Here is a 24,826-nt window from a genome sequence, read left to right as displayed (position 1 = left end):
CTCCTACAGGCGGGCATATCAAACAACAGTAAGCTTCCCTATAAATACCCTCTCGTTCATCAGAGAGAGGGAGAGAAAGGGACAGAGACACAAAAACACTTCTTCTCCTGAAACCCCCTCCATATCTGCTAACTTGATCGTCGGAGGGGTCGGGCCGTGTCCCCCGACCCAACCTTTGTGCAGGTGCGAGGCCGAAGGTCCCCGCCGGACGCGCAGGCGAGGAGTTCCTACCCGGAGGAGACGACTACACCGTCCCGATCGGACGCCGCACCCGACCGCCTCAGCGGGCTCAAGGGACGCCCTAGGGAGATCCCCGTCATCCAGACCCGAACCGAGCCGCGTCGGCCCCGAGGCCACGGCTCAAAGTTGTTTACACTAATAGTCGTATCTAGTCATATAGACTGAGTCATGTCCAATCATATGGGGTGGACTATACTTGACCACTTAAGCTAGGTTATATTTGACCATATGTGTTAGATCTGATTTTATGGATTGATATGATCAATAAACTTAACTCAAGTCAAACTATCGATTTGATCTTTCTTATTAAATTAAATTTTAATATTTTAAAAATATTTTTAAATATGCGCTTTGACCTCTGATCTCAGCATCACCTCTAACAAAGTAACCATGTTGTTGTGGTTTGTGGATGGACATCTCTCTCTCTCTCTCTCTCTCTCTCTCTCTCTCTCTCAATATATATATATATACATATATATATATATACATATATACATACATATATATATATATATATACATACATATATACATATATACATACATATATACACATATATATATATATATATATATCCTCACTTTCCAAGTATTTAATGCTGCAATTCACGTTAAACTAACGTGTTACAATCTCAGTAATCACTTCATGAGTTCCTTCTCCACCAAAAGCATTGTTCCGTGTTAAGATCCCTACTCTGCCGCACTCTCTGACATGTACTTGGCAGAGATTGCGACAGTCCATTTATTTATGGCCATCATCACTTGTGCTATTGAGAAAGAAAAGGATCGACACCCGATGCTGAAATCGCACCATAGGAAGTTTGGCACGTCGTCGATCTGAATGAGGTTGAGGATGATAAAGAAAAGAGTTGACGGCCAAATTTGCAGAGATCTTAAATGTCACGTCGGGCACGTCTAGTAGATTTTGGTTGGTCTTGTCGGCGCAATCACGTGATGGGAAATCCCGATGAACATAAGCCAATTCGAACACATCCACCCTTATCTGTGAGGAACACCAAGCAATTTGGGCACATCCACCGTCGTTTCGGGTATCAGATGCCTAAACGATACCAGTTAGTATGTCGTGCACGCCTGGAAGAATTTAAGCAAGCCCTGATCCACAAGTTACACCACCTTGGAATCTACTCGGAATCTCATCAACTCCATGAACACCCCTAACCACACTCACTGGAGTCTTCACCCTTCTGTTTTGCACATTCAACTAATAGTTTTCCAGCTGAATGTGATCTTGTTTACACACTTTGATCAATCTTTAACCTTGCTATCCATAGGGTTGTCAATTTTTGTAAGGCGCAAGGCCAACCCGGTTTTTGGTTCTCTGGGGGATTTCCGCTCCTTTAATTCTGACTAGCTTGATTTAATATTTTTAGTATGTGGATGTATATCATGATACTAATAAAAGAAGAAAAAAGAATGAGATGAGGAAAAAGATAAAAACAACATAACTTTAAATTATGAGAATTTTCAAATCACTTGATAAATTCCTTCATAATTTCTAAGAGCGAGATATTAGCCAAATCAAAACCGAAACCTTGTGTCTAGTTAACAGTGTGCAATCTTTGTTAGTCTTTCAATAAATTCTCACACAAACAGATCAATGTGACAGTACTCATCAAATGATTTCTGAGAGATACGAGTAACAAATGTGAACAAACAAAGGTAAAAGAGACTTAAAAGTTATAGTTTCATAAATTAATATTGGTGGAACAGTAAGTACATCGATGAGAAAACAGGCTAACGACTACTCTTTACACAAAATCTTCAAAGATTGTTGTTAATTTAAACTTTGGCATGAATTTTGAGACTGGTGCAGAACCAAACATTTCATAGGGCCTCAATAATAATCGCATCATATACAACAAGGCATGGTCCTTTTCACAGATGAGGCATCACAGAGTGTGCATGACAATTACATTGTGGCTTAAGACGCAAAACAAATTATATTACAATGGAACTCCACTCCGAAGTGCTGTTGGCCACTTGGAATGAGATTTCAAGCTTCTCGAGTGCACCACGGTTTATTTCCGTATGCTAATCTAGCTGCTCAGTGTGCTAGATGGCCACCCGGCAGATTAGGAGGCGCGAATCGAATAGAACTCAAGATGATATTGGTTCATAAGGATAGGAAAGCCATGGATGCTTCAGTGCTTCTGAGGCACTCGGCCGCTTCTTTGGATTTGTTTCAAGAATATAAGCAACAAAATCAATAAAGCCTTGATCACCCATTGGCAGCCGGTGACTTAATGATGTCTTCTTTGGAATCAAGTACTCTAGCCTATTGGTTTCCTGGAAAGAAGGTGTAGTTGAAATAGTACACCGTCATATTATGTCATAGAGCAAGCAGCAGAATTATAGAGAAAAGTCATCTTAAACATGGTTAATGACATTGAGCTAATGATCATGGCATCCAGTTATTTCTTGTATGCTAACTGTACAAGTTCATATAATCAATGACCCTGAATCAAAGTTCAATTACAACTATCCATCAGATTCCAGAGGAATCTTCCCAAGATGCATCAAACTATGCTGTCTTTATATACTTCCATACAGGGATACCGAACACGGTAGACTCTCACAGGGTCTTGTTTGTCCTAGACTAGGATGTTTTTTTATCTATTTAAAAAGATAGCAATGGACCATAGAAATGCAAAATATCATCAGTGGCTTAAACTTAGTCATAAAATATAAAATATCAGAGATCTCAAACCTGATTCCTTTCATATAACCTGTGGTTTTTTGTAAAATATTTGTATGTATCATGTCCCTTTGAAAGCATCCCTTGGTCAATGGGACCAATGATTCCAATCACACGTGCCAGAAGCGTTGCAGGAGAGTCATTTAGGAAAAGAACCTGCAGAAAATTGAACACAAATTGATATGACATGATAAATATTTCGGTGGCTAAAAAATCTAGGGTTTTATCATTAAAAACCTAGTTAAATTCAGAACAACATACAGAAGTTCTGTTTAAAGTGAATATAAACTTCCAAAACATAATAAACAACTATGTTAAGTAAGATGGAAGGCCAGGAGAAAAGATGCATATCTTTTATTCGATGCCATAATTTAGGCATGCAACCCAATATGACATTAGCACATTAAGCAGATGGAGTATTTCTTTGAGAAACAATTGCCTTGTTTTGCAGATGAAAGGAAGAAGTACAGAATATGGTGTTATACTTCGAACACAATCACTTGCAATGAATTTGCCCCAATAATGAATTATTTCTATAATATTACAATTCTTAGCTTTGAACCAACTTTCTTTTGCTTGAAGAAAGGTTGCATATCTGTTCCCTAACACTTATTATCATAGCTTTAGTCTATTTTGGACTTAAAACAATGCCATATGCATAGGAAATAAAAACCACATTCAGGCATATTAGAGTATCTCAGGAGGAGATAAAGAAGATGCAAACAGACATGAAAATGGATAAACCTTAATAGGCAACAGAGAGGCATGGTTCAATGTTATGAGAATGATAAAACTAGCAGTCATGGTAACAGGGAGCCCAAAGAAAATATATAGGTACCACATTTCTGTCACTTGATATTGAAAGTATATAATCAAAGTGTTTTATGAATGCACAGCTCAACAAAACATGACTAACACAATTCAGGATTGTTTGTCTGTCTCAAAAGGCAAGCATGCAACAAATTCTTTATAAATACACTGTTATGATGACTGAGAGGCATAAGTTTTTAGAAATTTCATTTAGCAATAGAAAGCTCCTTATGAAAGACTGACGATGTTAGTTAACCTCAGACAATGATACACTAATATTTACTAGAACCATTCTATATTTTCAGACCTCCTAGAATTAAGCAAAAAACAAAAGGAAAAAGATAATCAACACAGAGCACAAAGATAAATAACTTGATTACAAGACAAATATATATGTCGCAAGAAAAGCCACATAGTAGTTATTGCACAAACTTAAGTTTAATTGAAGGAAAAAAAATGCAGAATATCATTTTCTGGGTGCAAAGTGAAACAATTGAAACTCAATGTTTGATGTGCAAGACAGAGAAACGGTCCCATAGAAACATACATTTCCGGTGCAAAGTTCAGCCAAGATGCATCCCAGCGACCATATGTCTATCTTTTTATCATATGGGAGCCCCAAAATAACCTCAGGGGCGCGATAGGATCGTGACTGCACATAGGAACATAAATGATCTGTCTCAAAGCAGCTACTACCAAGGTCAATGACTTTAACTTCACACCTACTGTAGCTCTTTATTAATATATTCTCAGGTTTCAGATCACAATGAATAAGACCAAGGCCATGCAAAAACTGAAGTGCCTCCAGACATTGAATTGTAATTGACTGCAGAAGGAATGTAAATTGTAAATTAGAAATTTTATCGAGATGAAGAAACAGTAACATTATGATCATGAGCAATGAGATATCTTGGCATGCAACCTGCAGCCTCGGCATTGTGAAATAAACCTCCCCTCCAGATTCCCTATTAAACTTGTGAAATTCATATAAGTTGGCCTTGAGAAGTTCACAAACTATCAACAAGTGTTCCTGCATAAGTCAGAAGTATCAATCAGCAGTAACCAACTAATGTGTTGTTCAATCATCGATATAATACCAGTCGGCAGAATCCAAAAGCAATTGATGACATTTTCTTATAAATTTGTTTCCCTAGTTCAAAAAATTACTCTGAAACAGAATCTCATGAAGTCTAAGGCCTTTTTAGGCTTAGGGTTGATTTAGTTAATTAAGAAATGCCTGACTTTGTCTGATTAGATTTATTATTGTTTTGGTCACTTTCATATTGCCATTTGAAGGATCCTAGAAAGGCATAATGACAGATGAAAGAAATGCTAATTTAATTTGTCAGGGCATTATGCAAGCTGAGATTGGCAGCAGAGATTCAACAAATTCAGGCCAGCCAATAATCAGGAACATAATTCCTCAACTCTGAGCTCAAATTTAGAAATTTTACACTCAAACTAAATTAGTAAATTTAACCTTACAGCATCATGGAATATCTATGCCTATAGAAAGATTTGTATGCACTTTTTCAGCCATACTATTCCAAGTTAGATTCATACAAAAAATAATTTTTAGACTTTTAAATGTTAAGAAAGACCATTTTTGGCTGCTATCATGATTATATAAAAATAACTTAGTGTGAAGAAAGCAGAGGAAAGAAATTTAACTTTTAAAAATGCAATGCTATTATCTAAGAGAGGATGGTCTTTTCAAATTTCAAGCCATTATCTCAACCTACAAACTAGCTGTTTTACATCAGATTTTAAAACCTTATGACCTTATCTTGGTCTTATAATTAATGATTCAGCTTCATGGTGGCACAGAAATTTCTAAACCTTCTACAACAACCTCAAGCATGGTACCAAAATGACTATTCTTTTAACAAACAGCTAGAAGGAAAACTTCTTTCCCACAAAGTAGATTTAATTTGTTAAAGATACATGCAAAAGATGAGGAAAACTGAAAATTAACTATGGAAATCAAAATTAGAATAGCAATTAAGAATGAATAGTCAAAACAAAATTACTCACCCGACAATAGAAATAATCATACAGGCGTAGAATATGATACTTGTCAGCAGGATCGTTCTTATTGACAAATTTCAGAAGCTTGATTTCATCCAGACTCTGATCAAAGAAATCTTTGTTATTCTTGATAATTTTCACGCACACGTCCATGCCAGTTTGCAAGTCATGTGCTTGAATAGCTTTGCTAAATGCAGCGGAACCTAGGTACTCGGTAACATGATAGCGTCCAGCAATGACAGAGTTCAGAACCACCTGGAAATTTTTGTCTTCTTCAAAGCCAGTTCTGGTATGTGATATAAAGAGGAAAATGCAATGTCAGAACAAAAAGAAAAATCTGAGAAGAACAAACAGAACACAAAGCTCTCTCTTTCCTGACAAAAAAGAAAGAGCCAAATAAAGCATATGAACAGACACAGGATATAATTAGAAAAAGAAAAGTGGAAGGAGGGAGAAAAACACATGAACAAAACCTGGTTGTACTTTGGTCAAGTTCTTAAGATATAATTAGAACAAAACACATCAATATGATATAATTAGAACAAAACCGCTGAAAAAAGAAACGATGAAGATAAACATGCCTGTTTTTTCGATGCACTATCTTAAGATGGAAGGTCTCAAATTCTTCCTCTTGAGCTTTTATCTGTCTTACTTGTTCCTGCAATGCAGCTATTTCTTCGTCTTCTGGTGTTGCCTCAGGGTCTTCTTCCCTCGTTTCACCTGCTCTAGTGTGCCCTTTACCAGTCCGCTCTCTATCTATATAACCATAGTTTAAGGCTGATGATGGACTTGAGTTTCTTGATCTAGCAGCATCAGATGTTTTCTCATATGTGGAACTCCTTACAGGAGAAGAATCACTGCTTTTTTTCCTCCAAGTGGGGAGCATGTCCTCTGTAACTGTACCATTCGCACATTCATCAGCACTATTACCAGCTACAGCACTGGCTTTGCTTGACCACAATGATTTGCCCAGATCAGCATCCAGCATGCCCCCATTTTTCAGAGAAGGTGAGAAGGAAAAGCCCCCATCAGAGATTGCTCCAGCATGGCTTGCATTCTTTTTATATGCAATAATGTAACTGTCCTCTTTATTTTGTTTCATCTTTTCCCTCTTTCTCCTATTCAAATCACTACCAGTGGAACCATTTTGAGGATACCTTCTGCCGCTTGCACTGACATCACGATCAGGGAAGTATTTTATGTCCACTTCACTACTTCCTCTGATGAAATGCTCATCAACTTCACTGCCAAATTCAGCAGCATCACTATTTATGCCCACGCCAATTGACCTGACTGAGACATGCTGACCATCTTCTACAAGAGGATTCTCCTGTGAACTTGATTCAACCCCAGGTGAGCCTTTCCCATTTGCTGACATCAATATTTCATTGTGTTGTCCAACAAAACCCTGCCAAACAGGTTTTGAATGCATCAAACTTGGTTCTTCAGCATCTATCAATTGCTCATCATAATGACCTATTAGACTGTTCTCATCTGTTCTCCTATGCATTTTTGGCATCCTATCACACATGGGGCCCTCGAAAATAGAAACTTGTTCAGCAATTTTTGTCTGGAAATACTGCTCGCCAGACAAGTATGAGTCAGCAAAAGAATGACCATCATCTTCATCCTTTTTGGAAGCCTGGTCCTGATGATCAGGCACACTTCCACAACCTGTCCCTTTTTCGTTATCACTTGGATAATCAACTTCATGTGATAGAAACCAGGTTTCATCTTCGATGGGCTGCCTTGTGTATCCAACATCATCATCATCGTCATACTCATCAGAATCCCAATATTCATTTGGATAGTCAATAGATTCATCACCAACAGTAGCAAAACCAGATACCAAATCAGAAGTGTCCTCAGCAATACCTTGACTTACAGACAACCAACTACTTCCAATGTTTCGCCTGCCACCTGTTATAAAAACTTATATTATGAATAAATATTGGCTTACCATTACAAAAAAAATAACATCACATGTATCAATGAACTACGTATCTTAAAAGTGTGGGAACAAGACACCTTATAGTTGACAAATAAAATATTGAAATTAGTTCACAGAAAGGTGAAGAGTGCCAACAAACTTCAATTGACAGAAATCATGTGACCAGGCAATGCAAACCAAGGTTTAAGGTTTGTTGCTAAAACTTCTATTTCAGCCAAAACAGAGACCAAATGGCTCATTCTTAATCCAAAAAAATAGAGTTTTAGACTGTTTCAGCCTCTTGTCCATCCTTGCAATGGTGCCTAAAAATTCAGGCATTGTCTTAGACTTATTAATTTTAACAATTAGCTCATCAACACCACAGGGGGATATGTCATGGAGGCAGTTGTGCATGACTTTGAATTGATAGTCTCTCCATTCAATTGACTCCAAAAGGCAGCCTGAGGAAGCCAACATGGAGCTTAGAAGGGGAGAAAAAATGCAAAACAAAACCATTATTATTAAGTTATAGGCCTATTCCAGACCACGTCCTACATGACTTTAACTTATTTGGATCAGACCAAGCTATGCTTGTATAGGTTGGCTTGAGCCAAGCGAAGCAATATTTGGTAGTTGGTTCAGGCCATACATATATTTAGAGCGAGTCAACTCTTATATCAAACAGGCTTGGTTTCATCCATTCCCAACCTCACCGTGTTTGAGGCATGATATGATACATTTCTCAATATGCAATACAATGGGGTAGTTTTAGTAGTCATTACTTTGGATTGTGTTTGCTTAGGTTGCTGTATATATAACTTTAATTAAATTTAGAACTATTTCAAAACAAAAAACAATTTGTCATTTTTTTTCCTCTTCAAAATCATCTTCTCTTTCCATTTTTCTTCTTTTTTTCATTTTTTTCTATTCTTTTCTCTAATTTTTCTATTTATCTTCTTCTCTTCCTCCTCTTATCATCCTTCCTCTCCAGCAACAAGAGGGTCGCCATCAGCAACTTCCCCTCTTTCCTCACCAAGCACATGCCACAGCATGTCTTTTTTTCTAAAGCGCACACAGTTTCCACGATGTGGATTGCATGATTTAGAATGGAATTTCCAGGGTGACAATCAATCCTGATAACTATGATCTGCAGAATAAAAAAACAATTTATTTTCTAATTAAAAATAAAAAAATACAACCGTTCAGGTCCTGTACACAAAGACCTATCCTACTATGAAAAGGAAGCTAGAGAAAGAAAAGGGAAAGGCATACAGACTTCCTCAAGCATCCAAAGAAGTCTTTAGATACAATCCCTTAGGGCATCAACAGTTCTTTTTGTTTTAATCATTTCTCTTCTCTTTATTCATGTAGAACCCAGTTCACAAATAGCTTAGGTTACAACCACCTAAGACCAGAATAAGCTCCAACTGACTACAATGTTGCTCAATCTTATCTAAATTCAACAGCACATAAATAAAAGCCTAAAGACAACACATCTCCTGGAGAATAAGCTCCAATTTATTTTCAAAGAAAAAAAGGAGAGAGAATAGAGGCAAAGAAGTAAGAACTGAAAAATTATCCATAGGTACAACAAAATTTTGCAAACCGACCACCACCCACTCCTGGTCTTCCTTCTTCATTCTTTAGTTAGTAATTCATTGAAGGAACTCTGAGCTTCAAAAATATTTTAACAGAAAGTATAGGGTAATACCCAAAATCAGAAAATGAAATGCATATTGATTGATTATGCTTTCACGGGATGATAATTTTTTTTTGAGATTTAAAAAACTATAAATACAAGTTCTGCTTGTTCTTAAGCACATCAAACCATATGCTTATAGACCAAAGTGATAGGCATACTACCCATACTTATATTTTTTCTTATCCTATCATTAGTCTATTATTCATCAAAGAAATATGATTCTCAAAATTTCTGAAGTCCAAAGATTAAACTAGATAAAACTTCAAGCATGATAACAGTAAAGAATGATAGAGAAAAAGCACAGACAAAAGGGCAGATGCAATGCAACAACCATGCCATGCTTCATGGTCAGTTAAGCAGACAGCTAATGTACACTTTTCTACCACAGAATATAATGTCCTACTGAGCTAACCTTGTTTACAAACAACCCAACATAACAGCAATAACTAAATCGCTTAGCTATGACATACCTGAAGAGTTAATCTCCTGCCCAACTGGCACATCAAGGTAAGACCCATTCATAAAGGCATTATTGCCATTGTGTAGCTTAATTTCAGATCCATGGCAATTAGGCTTTTCATCCCACTGAATATTAATTAACTTGTCTTCAGACTTAAGCCGTACAGGAGGCAGTCTTGGTAGTTCCTCCCTGTAATTTTCACTAGTTACCTGTAGATCAAAGTTCTGTTCTGCACTTTCTTGAGACTTCCCTGACTTTCTGGAGGCTGCATTATCCAAGGGATATGGAAAAACCGTCTCCGCGGTGCATCCCTTCAATGGGTCCTCATTTTTCACCCACAGGTCATTGAGAAAATGGTCTCGAGAATATGCATTTTTATCCTCACAATCGCTATCTAGGTTAATATCAGGCGTCACTTCAACTGCAGCTTTGTCTTTGCCCTTAGCACAAGAAACCCTTTGCTCCAATGGCTGATCAGGCTCAGTTCCAACAGCACGATCTCTCTTCTCTAATGCAAAAGAACTGTGTCGATGCATTGGTTGTTCTGGTATCAGGAGGTGAGCAAAATTGTTGACAGTGGCACCAACCTCTTTTGAAGCTGAATTAGAAATGCTGCTAGTGGAACTAAAATTCCATGGGTACAGATCTACCGAGCCCGTGTCCCTACCCTGAGAAGAACCAAAACTCTTCTTGCTGTCGAACCCATTCCCGATGCCGCCTACTTCAATCTCCTTGACAATGAACTCTTTCGAACTCTCCGCATTCCGTGTGCTCGCGCTTTGCTGCCATACACTGCTAACCTCTTCAACGGCTCTTCCCGCTTCTTTCTCGTCGGCTAGGTGCTTCTGAAGAAACCCGTTCAAATCTGACCGCGCGTTGAGCTCCCCTCGCAGAGCAGCCTCAGCCTTCGCAAACCGATTCTTCCTAAAGAATTCCAACACCACATCCACCGAGTCCACCATCTCCTGAAAAGAAGAGTCCCCTACGACGCTAGAAAATGGAACCCAGAAAAGCCTGCATATCAACCAAACAAGAGAGAAAAAAAAAATAAAAAGAGTTCTTTCCCCCTGCATATCAACCCAGAACGAAATAAAAGGCAAACATTTGCACCGCAGAACACATAGAGACACAATAATTTGCAGACAAAATCCTAGCCCTAGCTCCATACGCCTAAAGAATACATCAAAGGCCGGCAAATCCAGAAGCCAATCCACCCCGAAGCAAAACCTAATAGGCCCCATCCGAAACCTGGCGCACGAAATCAAACGACCCAATCTTGAACAGAGGGAGGTAGAAGGAAGAGGAGACTCACGGATCGAGCGACCTTCGGCGGCGATTTCCCGCGGCGGAGGGCGGCACATTCCGTGGACATCAGGAGCCGGCGGAGGACGGCAATCCGGGGTGGGGTTGGAATCCACCCGATTCGAGGGGAGCTGCAGCACCACCAATGCCGATCCACCTACCGGCAGCAGCGGCAACGGAATATTCGCCCAAAGAATAGTAGATGTCTCATGGGAAGCATGTAGGAAACAAACAACGACTAGTTTTCAGACGGATGGATATATGCGCGTGTGGATTTGCTCAAAGATGCATGACGTTATCTCACAAGTCACATGTCAAGGCCTCAAGATGAAAATATTGTACCATCAGGGTTTGATTCCACTACCTAAAATTGTACATCATATTTATTTTCTGTTTTTAATTGGGTAATGACTTGTTCACTTGTCAAAGTAATGAACCATTGACTTTTTGAATATTATTGTAATGTCATTTTCAAACGTGATTTTGCCTTTTTTTTATATATATGTGCATCCCAACCTGTGATTCCAACGGTGCGGTTAACGTCTTGTTGTTCTTATCTTATTAGCCACGTCAGCATTAGTTGATTCACTCAATGCTTAGTAAATTATTTTAAATTTTGTTTTTAAGTATTTTAACCAAGACATGTCTTCAAGGGCCTGTATAATGAATGGATCACAATGAGTGAGGAAATGGTTTTACTTGTGATTTGAATGGGCAATTAAAATTAGGTGTTGCCACCCAATTTAAATGGCATTGATGTGAGAGAAGAATAACCAACACATAAGATTTCATGGTTGTCAAGTACAAATTACAGGGTGGGGCTTAAATGCAGTAAGTACCATGTCGCATTTTGATGGTTTAGGATCTTCTCATCCATGTGACAGTGCTATATATATCATGAACACAAAAAGGAGAACATAACATGCACAACTAACATAGCATAGCTACAGTTCATGTGCCCACCTAATTTAGACACACCACATATATGGAAGACAGAAGCTAGATTCCACAAGACAGACTCCTAAAAGAGAAAACCAGAACCAGAGAAAAGGAACCATGGAGATGGAGAATGGCAAGAACAGAGACCATAGCAACATGGAGTGGGGTGGAAGAAACACAGATTGGATGAACCCAAAGAAATTGGCAAAAGGTCAGTCCATCTAATATAACCAAATAAGATGACAATCAAAATGAGCTTCCCAGTGTTTACACACATCCACGATCTACAAAGCTAAACTTTGCCAAGCAACCAAAGGCATTGCATATTGAAGCTATTCATATGATACCTGAGTCAGTCTCTTACAACATGAAACAACAGAAGTTGGCCTATTCTCTAACAACATGAAACCACAGAAATTGACCTAGTAATAAATGTGAAATTCTATTAGTATTTAGACCGCTGGGTCTTCCAAGACTGCTGCTGTTATATCATTGATTCTTGGATAAACAGCCTTCTCATCCAGCTGGTTCTGAGCCAATATCAGCATCTTCAGCAAAGTTGGAAGCTTTGGATCTGCCAAAATTGTAAATCTTATCCACATCAATCGACAACAGTATCTTGAGTGTTTAGAGTGTAGAACAAATGGGAAGTGGACAGGAACCAGACATCATAAGATCTGAAACGGCACTGAAGATTATAAGGTTGAATTTGCTAGATATCAGGATGGTTATGTTTGGACCCTCAAAATAACAGGAAAGTTCAAAGAATTTTGACTGCATATATACCATCTCATAAGAATCTTATCTAAAATTTGCTTTTATATTTAAAACTCCTTGACAAGACTTTCTTGTTCGTGCAAGCCTCGTTTACTTGTTAAAAACAGATTTGATACCTAGAATCAAATATAAAATCAACTTTAATTATAGGAAATAATTATTAAACTAGCTTAGAGTTACAATGGAACAAAAGAAGCAGAACCATACCAACTGGGGCAAACTGAGGATCCTGAGTTGGACGTGCTGTAAAGTTGAGAGAATAATAAAAAAAAATGATAGCAGCACCAATGACAGGAAAATTCACAGGGGGAAGTTATAAGAAATGAGCTTGGGATTACAACCATAAAGCAAGATACACATTGAAAGCTAATAGCTCATAGTTCATATACAAAGGATTAGAAAGGAAAGAGTAGAAGATGACAAAAGATAATAGCAATGAATTTCTTGGAGACCTGGAATTGTAACATATGAAGTCTTTGAAAGAGCCAACAAAACTACTAGCCTAAGAGGCAATGGTTGCAGAAATTCAAGGATTGCATTTGTGGTTACACAAGATTGAGAAAAAAAAAGAGCCAAACCAGTGGAATGAGGTATAGATGAAGATCGACTCAAACTAAGATATCTTTGGACTTATATTCAGAAACCACGCTTAAATATTGACCGCAACAGGATTCTGTCATAATTACTACTATACTACACAGACCTGTCATGTTAAAATATCAATGACACATTTGATTTACAAATTCTGGTAGACCTCGGCCTATTTTGGATTTCTAGTTGAAGCCATCTCTGAAAGAAAGAATAAAAAGAAGAGAAAATAATAAAGAAGTGAAGCTCAATTTACTCTGAAGGGAAAATTAACTATACTAGAAACAATGCAAGTCTTCATTTAGAGATTAGCAATATGGTAAATACACAGTGGAGCACCAATTTGAACCTGTTTTACCCATGCATCTGGAGCTCCCCATCAATTCACAGATACACTACTCTTTTGACTCTTGAATTGCACTTAATAATATTTTGAGTGCTTATAAGCCATAACTTTAACTCCTAGAAATCAAGAAGGCATGAATTCAAAATTATCACCAACCTTTCTCATGACTTTGGCTTGTTAGTATGGCAGCATTAAGCTCACTTGCAGTTTTCAAGCGTTGTGAAACATCTAGAAGTTCTCCATAAGGACAATTCTTTACATCATCAAACGCCAGAAGCGCAACTGTCCTCTCCAATTCTTCAAGAAAATTTTGCTGCCAAGTCCAGAATTTAGTTCCATTAGGTCATGGGTTAGCACATTGAAATCTCTATTTAACTAAGGAACCTCAAATTTAAAAGAAAACCTCATCTCAAATTCCAACTTATGAATCATCACATTCTACTTCCAACCAAACCCCTACATACAGGAAGGCTATTCATCTGACACTTGACACCCACCAGGTTGAGTTGAAGCAACCTCAACATGGCACCAACACATGCAGTCACAGGCTACTTCAGGTACAGGTAGGGTATATGCAAGCCAGATAAGAAAACATGCCATCCTAGCTGACAATTGGGAACAAAATGATTGGCCAATACCGGTAGATGTCTATGAAAATATGACAAGGAGGGATTACATTTTCTTCTCCCCTTGGCGCAAGCTCCTCCTGGGCAAACTCTAGAGCTTCTTCTACATTGCCAGTGCGGATCAACTCAATCAATCGCTGTTGCTGTAGATGGAAATAGAGTTGGGGATTGGTATCTAGAATCTGCAAATTGAAAAACACAGAGTCAGGAATGTGGCAAAGATTTTTGTTTCAGGGTCAAAAGGTTTCTTTTATTAATAAATAGCCTTCATAGACATATTAAAACACAACAATATTGAACAATAATGTCAACATACACACTGCCAAAGCCCACAGATGAAAATCAGATTGCACTTATTGTTTAGATTGGATTAAGTCAAGCCACATCATAACAAAAAACTGAATTATTTCCGGAGATCATTTCCAAGTGCTCATTGTTTCAAATGACCAATATTACATTCTTGATAACGAAATGAGAACATAAAGAACTTTAATTCATACTCTAATATCCCACTAAAGTTTCAGCCAAGGTTGTGCCCCGTACGTTACCTGGGACCCTGGTAATTTCATCAGCTACAAAACCCTTTTCTGACCTAATTCACAAAGTCATTAAGCATCATGTTTAGCTATCATTAGAACATGCCGAACACAAGCCTAAAAGAGAAGTGCCATGGTTTCACCTATTGCAGCGTGATGAGATTCTATCTTACCGTAGGGTTCAAATCATTAACTTTCTCGATAGCATCTTCGACGTTGCCAGACTGCAGAGCCTTCTTGACAGCCATGCGATCAGTTATCGTGGCGAGGTCAATGTCCGCTAATCACTCATAAGGAGAAGCAATTCACACGCTACCAAATCAAGATTTTCCATCAAAAAGAACTCAAGAGATCAAGAAAAGCCTGAAAAAAATCCCAAGAAATCTTCTCTTCTTGGGGAAAAAGAAGGGAAGGATACGCTCGGTGCCGGACTCAATCCGGAACTTCTCGGCAGCATCTACATAGCCTTCAGTGACAAGAAAGTTCATTACGAGCTTGTTCATGTCCTTCTTACTAATCTTGACATCCTTGAGCTTCCTCTCCCACTCCTCTCTCGTAATTACCTTCTTCGACATTGGCTCCAAACCACAAGAACGGGAACGACAAAATCCAGCAATCAAACCCTAATCGGCCTCCGAGGAGCGAAAAGAGCGAGGGAAGGGAAGATCACCAGGGGTTCGATGGGATCGAATCGGCCGAGAAGGTAGTGCAAATGGGTCATCACCAAATCACTGCGGCCCAGTCGAGCCCATCGGTAGTGGGAGAAAACGACGACGACGACGACGACGACGACGGTGGGCTTCCAAGACGGCGACGGAGGAGGAAGATTAGAACAGAGCGAAGACGCTAACTCGGCGAGCCATATAAATGCAAGCACCATCAGTCCCATTCATCTTCTAAGTCTTACATCTCGGCCGTTCAATCCACAGACACGCTTTTTAGCGTCGTCTCATCTCACTCAATTGACGACCGTGATATGATTTGGTTGGTGAACATGTGTCGATGATTGTGATCCAGTTTATGGAATCAAACCCACCCTCATCACTTGCACTAATCCGATCTCGCATCTGATTGAGCATTTCTTCGTCCAATGATTAGGCAGGTGGATCAACTGGTACATCAAATATGATTCTTGAATTATGTCCTTCAGTTTCATTTTCACCAAAATATTTTTATTTATTTTAATCTTTTATTTTTTACTATTAAGTTTAAAATGAAAAGATGATCAGAAAAATATCCCTGAGAACGAAAACTGAGTATGGGTAATTATGGGCTAATTATAGATTTTTTTTTATTTTTAGTATGTTAATTTTTATATTTTTAAAAATTATATTAAGATCTTTATATTTATAAAAATAAAATATTTAATCATATTTTTCTTTACATTGTCAAACTCTATTAACAGAAATATCATATAGTATATCGATAAGCATGTGTTGGCTATGTCTCATTTCGATTTATCATTGAACAGTATTTTCGTAATCGACGAAACGAAAACGAGATTAAATGTTTCACTTCATATGAATTCCAACATAATTTTAAAAAGTTTAAAAACCAAAATACTAAAGATAACTAATTATTATAATTATCTTATTAATTATATATCCTGATAACCTTTTTCTAGCGACTTAGGATTAAGACTAACTATCATATCCGAAGCAATCGCTTTAAGTAGTACTTTTGGCAAGTAGCATTAACTGAAATTATTACACCTTTTTAACAATGTTTTATGCATAATCTGTTCCAAGAAATCGCTTTATACGGTTCATCTAAACGCATCGATAAATATTGAAATCCATAATCTTCAGAATACACACAAAACTTTTACAATGATATTATGTGCGTTGCTGACATCTTGATCAGTCCGATGTGATTCGGACATATATGTATAGGATTATTTGATGTGCCTCCAATGTGGAAACACCATGCTCCCGAAGTATTATTGAGATAAAAAAAGATTTTATATTCGGCTCCTTCGATACTCAATTTAGTAACCTTAAATATATGAGTATGAACAAGTGACCAAAAAAATATAACTTCCTTTTTAATTATGTTGAAAATGAACTTTTATACTCATAACCATATGCTTTGGACTCTGGCTCACGTAAGTAGATGGGTGGGGGTAATATTCGACTTCTCTTTCTATCCTGGATATCATATGATGATTAGATATCACATAACAATTAACTAACTGTGTACTCCTTATCAAATATATTATATAATTAAAATTAAAAATATTTTTAGTATGTTATACAATTGAGTGTAAACTTACTAAATATTCAACAAACAAATTCAAACTTTTACAAAATCAAGTAATGAACTAATTCAAACTTTCACTAACCTATCTTATTATGATACTGAAACAACTAGTATTATTTTTCAAGATTTTATGATAATTAATAATTAAAATTAAAATATTTTTAAATATGTTATTTCATTACGAGTAAATTAGTTCAATTTGAAGTGTAACTCGATCAACTTTCATTAAATCAATTTAAAATTTTATTGAATCAATTAAATATTATTATAATAGAATCAATTAAATATTTTTTAATATAACATGATCAAGTTATTTAAATAAAAATCTAAAAATATTTTTATCGAAATGAAAAAAAAAGATAACCTTGATAAAAACAAATATGTGGGACACCATTTGATAAAAAAAATAAATTAATAATAATTTGTTTGGATGATTGTTTGAGAATATATATATATATATATATATATATATATATATATATATATATATATATATATATTGGATGTTTTCTGAATGGTACATCTTTTCATATTCCCAAACAGTCACCCATAATAAAAAAAATTAAAAATATCTCCAAAAATTGTCATGTGTTTTTTTTGCTCATTTAATGGGTCGGACCACTCCAACCGTTTATAATGTTTTACGTGTTTTTATCTAAAAAATAGTGTAAGACTAGTCAAAAAATATTTTTAAAGTAACTATTGATTTCACGGTATTTTTATTTCAAAAATATTATGAAATCAATATTTAATTCAAATGTACAGTATTTTTTTGATTAAAAATTCATAAATACGATAAAAGAATGCAGAGGCCAAGGAACTTTGTAAGATCAGTGCCAATGAACTTCTCATCAAGATAATTGAAAGTGAAAAACTTCGGATCATGTAAAAGTGCACGATCAAAAAACGAAGCAAGTAGTATGCGATGTTGTATCTTTGCTACTCTATGAAGTAGGTGACAAAATTGATAAAGAAGATGGTACAATCCTAAAGGTGACTAAAACTATTAAAAAAATAATAACTTTTGAAGAAATATTTTCAGAATATTAGAAATATAGAATGACTATCTAGGAATTATAAAAAGAAAATTCAAAAAGCTGATTTTTTTCTTGTAATCGCCTAACTTTTTTGGATAAATATCCAAGATTTTTTTTTTAGAAAGTTTTCTTGCCATTAAAAAACATTTTCCTTTTCGGAACAAACAGTGTCATTTGGCAGTTCCCCAAAATTATGGAACAAGAAATAGAAGTTGGGCTACCAGCAGACCTGACTAAGGCCATTGAAGTCTCGCAGAAGCTTCATCATGTCACTCCTGGAAAGACTCACATATGTCTCCAGAAGTGGAGAAGGAAACAGATGTCTCTTCCTATTTTGTCTTCTTTCTTACTCGGATCATAACACTGGCATTAAATGGGTTTGGCAGGAGGAATCTTTCATGTCTTGCAACTGCGACTCACTGCTCTCACCTGCCAAATGGAGGCAAAAGACCATTATAATATCAGGCGCAGCGGATGAACCCCATCTCCATTGAGGTGACACATGAGTCCATTAAATATACTATGAAGAGAAACACTGACTGCCACCGCTGGTGTGCACTCTGCAGGCCGTCGGTAGTGCATGAGTTGGTCTCTCAGACTGATACAACCACATCTGATGCTGTGAAACCCATGTCATCGTCATGAATCATGTAGACACCACAGAAAATAAAACCTACCCAAGCAGCTATCCGCCTTGTGGTTGCACCAAAAAGTGGGTCCCGAATACGAAGAACGACACGTATGCCAATATATCGGACCAAAAACGCGTGCCCCATAGATAAATTTTTGAGGGGGTTAATATTTCCATGAGTTATGGTTGAATAAATAACTAATACAGTAAACAGATATTGGATTATAATTTATTTTTTAAAGAATTATTCAACCAAAAAACACACCTCCTAAAACAGAGCGTTGGCATCTCCTTCACCTTTAGTCTGCCCATAAATTATAACGATTGCAGTATAATTATATTTCTAACCTCTGATTACTGTCTAAAATCTGAATACACATCACTACATTTATATACCAAATTAATTAATGAAAGAAAAAAAGGACAAATAGGAGCGACAATAGCGAGAGGCGGGATTTGTGCTATATCTATATCTATATATATCCTCGTCGATTATTGGGGAGCTTTCTTCGACGTTTGTATCGGATCATTGGTCTCATTTAGCTCGGAGACACAGAGGGAGAGAGAGAGAGAGGTGGGAGGGGGGAAGAGAGATGGAGGGAGGGGAGAATGGGAGAGTTGCAGAGGAGGTGAGGGTGCCGTTGCTGGTGGCAGATCGGGGGCGGAGCGCCGAGGCGGCAGCCAGGGTGGCGCGGAAGAACTCGGTGCACTTGATGAGGGGCGAGTTCGTAGCCCGGCTGCCGGAGAAGGTGAGGCTTGGCGTCGACCCCGAGAGGCCCTTCACCATCGACGTCTCCCGGACCAAAGACCTCAACGAAGGTCAGGAATCCTTCACCAGTGTCCTCTCCCATTGCTTAAAGATCGGCTTTTCCCTCTCCCTCTTTCTCTATATATATCGTCCAGTTAATTTCAGTCAATGTCGATATTTCTTTGGAGTTGATTGCGTTTTGAAAGATCACCGCAACCATTTATCTTCCTAATTATGAGTTTTTTGTAGCTGATATCGATAAGATTGGCTAAAAGCTTCAGCTTTTATTCCTTTTTCTTTTCGCTCTGGATGCAACGATGGCATGAGCTATACAGAAACTGTAGCGGTAGTTCAAAGATATATCTCTTCTGACATCAACTGAGATGATTGACTTACATATCCTATTTGATTCATTTATCTTAAATCGCGATTCCTAATCATTTCCCCTTTTTGTTTCCAAAATTTATTGTCATTTTCTTATATCCCTCAATTTTGACAAGTTGTTGACAGAAAATGATGGTTACATCAAAGAATCAAGAAGTTGATGCTGGTCTCCAGGTTGTGTGTTCCAATGCTTGCTCAAATGTCCTCTTTCTTATTTCTCATTGCAGGAGAAAAGGAATACTATGAGAAACAGTTTGCCACCCTGAGTTCTTTTGAGGAAGTAGATTCGTTAGGAACACCTAGCAACGTTGATGAGGCTCAGGATATTGAAGAGCAAGTACAGAGTGAATTTGCAATGAAGATTTCTAATTCCGCAAATGTAGCTCTCTTGGCATTAAAGGTGATCTTTCATTTTTAGGTTTTAAATGTGATTGATTTGTATAGTTTCATCTTTTGCTATTGTCATCTCCTTGGAAAGGAAATAAAACCAGAGAAATTTTTGTGTGACTGTTTGAGCTTGTTAAGTTCATCATGGATATCTCATGTACAACTTGCAAATTGAAGTGGATTTTGCCTACAGATTTATGCTACCATACGAAGTGGATCGATAGCTATTGCTGCGTCAACGCTGGATTCATTACTAGATCTTTTGGCGGGTGGTATCCTCTGGTTCACTCATCTATCCATGAAGAATATCAATATATACAAATACCCAATTGGCAAGCTACGCGTTCAACCAGTCGGGATCGTCATATTTGCTGCTATCATGGCTACCCTTGGTGTGCATCTGGCTTTCTAATTTTATAGCATTATGGTTAATTAGGCCTAATTATTGCTTTATGGACAATTCTCATGAAGTTTTATTCATAATCAAGAACAAGGATTGTTGTTTGTTTCTAAATGTTGTGGAATTTTTGGATATACAAAATTTTTCATGCTGGGTAAGGCACAGTATTTGCAATGGGTTGTTTTGCCTGTCTCAGTAATTATGCCTATAGCATGCTGAATCATTTGCATTGGCATGGAGGCAAGCACCCATACCTAGTGTCAATACCCACCGGTACTTTCAACAAGTGTAAAGACGGAATATGAAGAAGCTCACTAGGTAAAGTGAACTTTAATCACAATGGTTGAGAAAGCGAAGTGAGACTTGGTGATCAAGGGCTATTAACTTGTTGCCGTATTGTCACGAATAAATATATACAAAGGGTGTTGATATAATGTTTAATATGTTTGTGTCTTTTGGTTTTGTTCATGCTTTACACACCATGTAGAGGGCTTTAGTAGACTTGACAGTTCCATTTTGGTTGGATTTTATGGTTGTTTTAGTCTTGTAAACGTAAGTTGTATGCAGTGGTTGCATAAAAAAAATTTGTCCAAAAACATATCATCTAGGGAACCATTTTAGGGGCTTTCTAGCTCCGCCGAGTAGTGCAGAGTGTCAGCTAACATATCACCTTGGAGCTACCCAAGTGGCATGTGGTTGGATGGGCTTTTAGGGTAGTGTCTAGGATTAGTTCGTTGTCTTGTTGTACAGTAGTGTCATGTTGACGCTTGTGAGGACTTTTAGCCGTGGCGGACCACCTTGGACCATTTATCGTATGATTGTTTAGAGCTTACAAAGTCTATGTTTGTAATATGTATTATATATCAAGTGTTTGTTAAAATATCTGCTTGTGAGATCCATAGTTAAATACTCCTTTTAACCTGTCTTTTCTTTTGCAAGTCTTTAATGGACTATAAGAGATTTTGAGGAGGTCGACCCTTTGCGAACAAACACGCAACGGTGCCACATGACTTAGGCAAAACATGCTAAGTCTGTGACATACTGTCACGGACAAACTTCTAAACAAGGTGTTTGATGTAATGCTTATGTATGTCCGTGTCGTTTGGCATGTTCATGCCTTGTACAGAATGTAAAGGGGCGGCCGAAGGCTTAATAGTCTCATTTTAGTTGGGTTGGTGGCCTCTTTAGGCTTGTAAATAAAGGTTGTGTCATGTAGACACGTGCGAGAGCTTTTCGGTCTGTAATGGACCATTTTACCCTTTGTTGTGCCACTGTTCAGAGCTTGTAAAGTCTGTTTGTATTTTGCATTGTCTATAAAGTGTTTTTCGGACATGTTTGCTTGTGGATCCCGATTGAGGCGTTCTCTTTTACCCGTTCTCTCTTTTGTTGGTCCTAAGGGACAATGGGAGGCTTCGGGGAGGCTGACCTTTGCGGACGGACGCGCGAGGGTGCCGCACGACTTAGGCAAAACCAGCTAAGTCCGTGTCATATGGTATCAGAGCGGGACAAGCACTCATAGAAACACTTGATATGCAAACGTGGGGGACCTAGTGGGGCTGCATGGAGGGCAGTCAGCAACGCGCGACCGTTTGAGGGAAAACGGGCATGGAGATGTAGGGAAAAGAGTCGCTCAGAGGAGCGGGCATCTGACATTGGCATTCAGAGGAATGGCCAACCCTTCGCGCGAGAGGCACCACGAGAACAGGCAAGCTTGGAAGAATGCGGAGCGCACAAAGGTTGGGATGGCTGAGTTTGAGCTACGGCTCAACGTTGACAACTATACTTGATGGTGCTCTAGGCAAGCGAGGCGCTTGGCAAGAATGAGACCATGCAAGGTGGAATGAGTTGCGCAACGACCAAAAGAGTTATGCAAAGCTCACAGAGGTGAGGGGAATTGCTAACTCGAAGAATTTGGTACTCATGCATGGGCTTGTATGCGGACGACGGAATGTTCGTGGCCATCCCAAGGCGACCGAAACTCGGCGCCATGGAGCATTGAAACTTTCTCTTCGGCATGTGAAGGATACGTCCGTCGGAGGCTAAAGTGTGCAACGAGTTCAGCATGTTGCTAGGCCTTGAGGGGTGCAGCGGTGGCTGTATTGACGTGGAGGCGCAATCTAGCAAGTGCGTTTGCAAGAGGCAAAACAATGCACAGTTTGTTCAGCAGATCGGAGTAGTCCAAGGGGATGGTGATCTCCGAAACGAAGAGAGATGTTGCTCCAACGGGACAGTTATCCAGGAGGGATAAGTCTCGGCTGTCCAGAGGGAGAATCATGTGAGATGGACTTCACATGTTGAGGAGGAGTACCTCACAAACAACAACTCCACGAAGCTCAATGGACCGAGCAAGCAGCGAGGAGTTGTCGCATGATCTCGCTCGAGAGAATGCATTGGTGGATGCATTGCGAGATCAAGTGGGGGAGCGACCTAAAGCAACTTAAATGAAGGCACACTTGGAGTCGATGTAGAGATCGGACTCAAGGGAGGGCTGACCCGTGGAATGGTGGGCACGAGAGCCACCATCGACTCAATGCAAAAACGAGGAGCGGAGCAACTTGGGTGTAACTTGGCGAAGTACTCAAGCCGCTTGAAGGGAGCCAGCATAGAAGTTGGAACATGGAGCAGAGGCACAGTGCTTTCCTTAGACAGAGGTCAAGGACATGAACTCTTGCAGAGGCAAGAGTAAGATCATGTTGTTCCATGGGTCCTTCATTCTGACGGAGCAGACTCATCTTGCATGGTGCCAAAGACGAAGGGAGCTTCGGGGCACATGCACCTTATCTCGGAGGAGCATTTGATGGAGGAACTAAGGCGGCTCAATTTGCGGAGGCGAAGTTGAGTTCAAAAGGCCTTAGCACGGGGCAAGAGGACGCAGAGGCAAGTACTCTTGAAGAATATGCCACAGTGTTGCCATTCGAGTTGCTATGAAGGAAGCGGTGCACAGTGGAGATTGTGCTGGTAGGGGCAGAGGCCCAGGATCCAGACAATGGTGCACAACTCACAGTGAAGTCGGTGGACTTCGGGAGCTACTAGGCGACGGACTGTCCTAGAGCGGTGCTTCATCTAGGTGTGACCCAAGAGTGGGTGGATGAAGGTCGATTGCCAAAGGAGCGAACAAAATCGAAGGTGGAGGAGACCCTGCGATGTATTGGCAAAGGCCATACATGGAGGGTTCACAATTCGAGTTTATTCCACAAGGATCAGAATGCAATGGAGATGTCACCAGGAGGCGACATGGTGCAGCGGATCGTGGTGGAACAGTTCGTGGCAATGCGATACACACAACATAGTCCCGGGAGGGACTAGATCATATGGAGGTATGATCGGGAGCTACTGGGAGCTCCGCTTTGGTGAACAACACGACGGTAAGAAGGGCTATGGATTCAAGGAGTGAAGGCCATGGTACCGCAGAGGCGGGTCTTCCGGGCGTGCACGAAATTTTGCATCAGATGAAAACCTTGGTCATCAGCATATGGGGGCTGAGTTCCACCAAGGGAAAAGTTCGAATGCAAGTACCAGTGAGTCCCATGAGAGGGACTTGATCATGCAGAGGTATGATCGAAGCAGCTGGAGAGTTGGACTGCTCCAGAGCTCATATTCGCTTAAGGGAGCCCGACAAGTCAGAGGACAAGGTCGAGTAAGCGAACATTGCTACCAAGGAAGCTAAGGAGAACAGAATCGGTGCAAACCCTACAATGTGATGGCAGAGGCCATGCATGGGAGTTGCAGTCTGTCTTTCCATCGACAAAACAGACTGCTTGGAGAACACAGAGGTGTTGAAGCAGGAGGTCGAAAGGGGCGAGGAAGCGACGACGAGTCCAGAGGGACTTAGCTACCCAAAATCAAGCATCAGTTAGAATGGATGTGGACTCAGAGGAGTGCCACGGAGACATATCTACTGATCGTGAAGAAAAGGGATGCAGATGCGAGGCGACGGATAGTAGGGCCATGGGCATGGCAGCGCCATGGTACCGCAGAGGC

General features: G+C 39.1%; 3 protein-coding genes across 3 annotated transcripts in view; 1 reads left to right on the top strand and 2 right to left on the bottom strand.

Moving 5' to 3' along the window:
- Positions 1 to 2,072: 2,072 nt before the first annotated feature.
- Positions 2,073 to 11,432, bottom strand: LOC135627934 (uncharacterized). Its single transcript, XM_065134397.1, has 8 exons — positions 11,198 to 11,432; positions 9,896 to 10,899; positions 6,375 to 7,713; positions 5,800 to 6,079; positions 4,688 to 4,795; positions 4,313 to 4,591; positions 2,968 to 3,111; positions 2,073 to 2,546 (listed from the first exon to the last, which is right to left on the bottom strand). Exons 2-8 carry the CDS (start codon positions 10,845 to 10,847, stop codon positions 2,358 to 2,360), a joined length of 3,291 nt encoding a protein of 1,096 aa, XP_064990469.1. The 5' UTR covers positions 10,848 to 10,899; positions 11,198 to 11,432; the 3' UTR covers positions 2,073 to 2,357.
- Positions 11,433 to 12,327: 895 nt separating this feature from the next.
- LOC135627228 (protein GID8 homolog) lies at positions 12,328 to 15,850 on the bottom strand. Its single transcript, XM_065133242.1, has 5 exons — positions 15,418 to 15,850; positions 15,173 to 15,279; positions 14,514 to 14,645; positions 13,994 to 14,150; positions 12,328 to 12,700 (listed from the first exon to the last, which is right to left on the bottom strand). The coding sequence occupies exons 1-5, from the start codon at positions 15,572 to 15,574 to the stop codon at positions 12,579 to 12,581; spliced, it is 675 nt and encodes a 224-aa protein (XP_064989314.1). The 5' UTR covers positions 15,575 to 15,850; the 3' UTR covers positions 12,328 to 12,578.
- A 3,612-nt stretch (positions 15,851 to 19,462) lies between these two features.
- Positions 19,463 to 24,826, top strand: part of LOC135627933 (metal tolerance protein 4-like) — a 29,435-nt gene continuing 24,071 nt past the window's right edge. Inside the window, exons 1-3 of the mRNA XM_065134396.1 lie at positions 19,463 to 19,745; positions 20,286 to 20,458; positions 20,639 to 20,837. Coding sequence (XP_064990468.1) covers positions 19,520 to 19,745; positions 20,286 to 20,458; positions 20,639 to 20,837 — 598 coding nt within the window. The 5' untranslated portion in view covers positions 19,463 to 19,519. The remainder of the gene's footprint in view (positions 19,746 to 20,285; positions 20,459 to 20,638; positions 20,838 to 24,826) is intronic.

This window comes from Musa acuminata, chromosome BXJ2-11 (assembly GCF_036884655.1).
Source record: "Musa acuminata AAA Group cultivar baxijiao chromosome BXJ2-11, Cavendish_Baxijiao_AAA, whole genome shotgun sequence".
In the NCBI taxonomy this organism is placed as follows: domain Eukaryota; kingdom Viridiplantae; phylum Streptophyta; class Magnoliopsida; order Zingiberales; family Musaceae; genus Musa; species Musa acuminata.
Note: the sequence above shows the minus strand (reverse complement) of the source record. Positions and strands in the feature narration are given on the sequence as shown.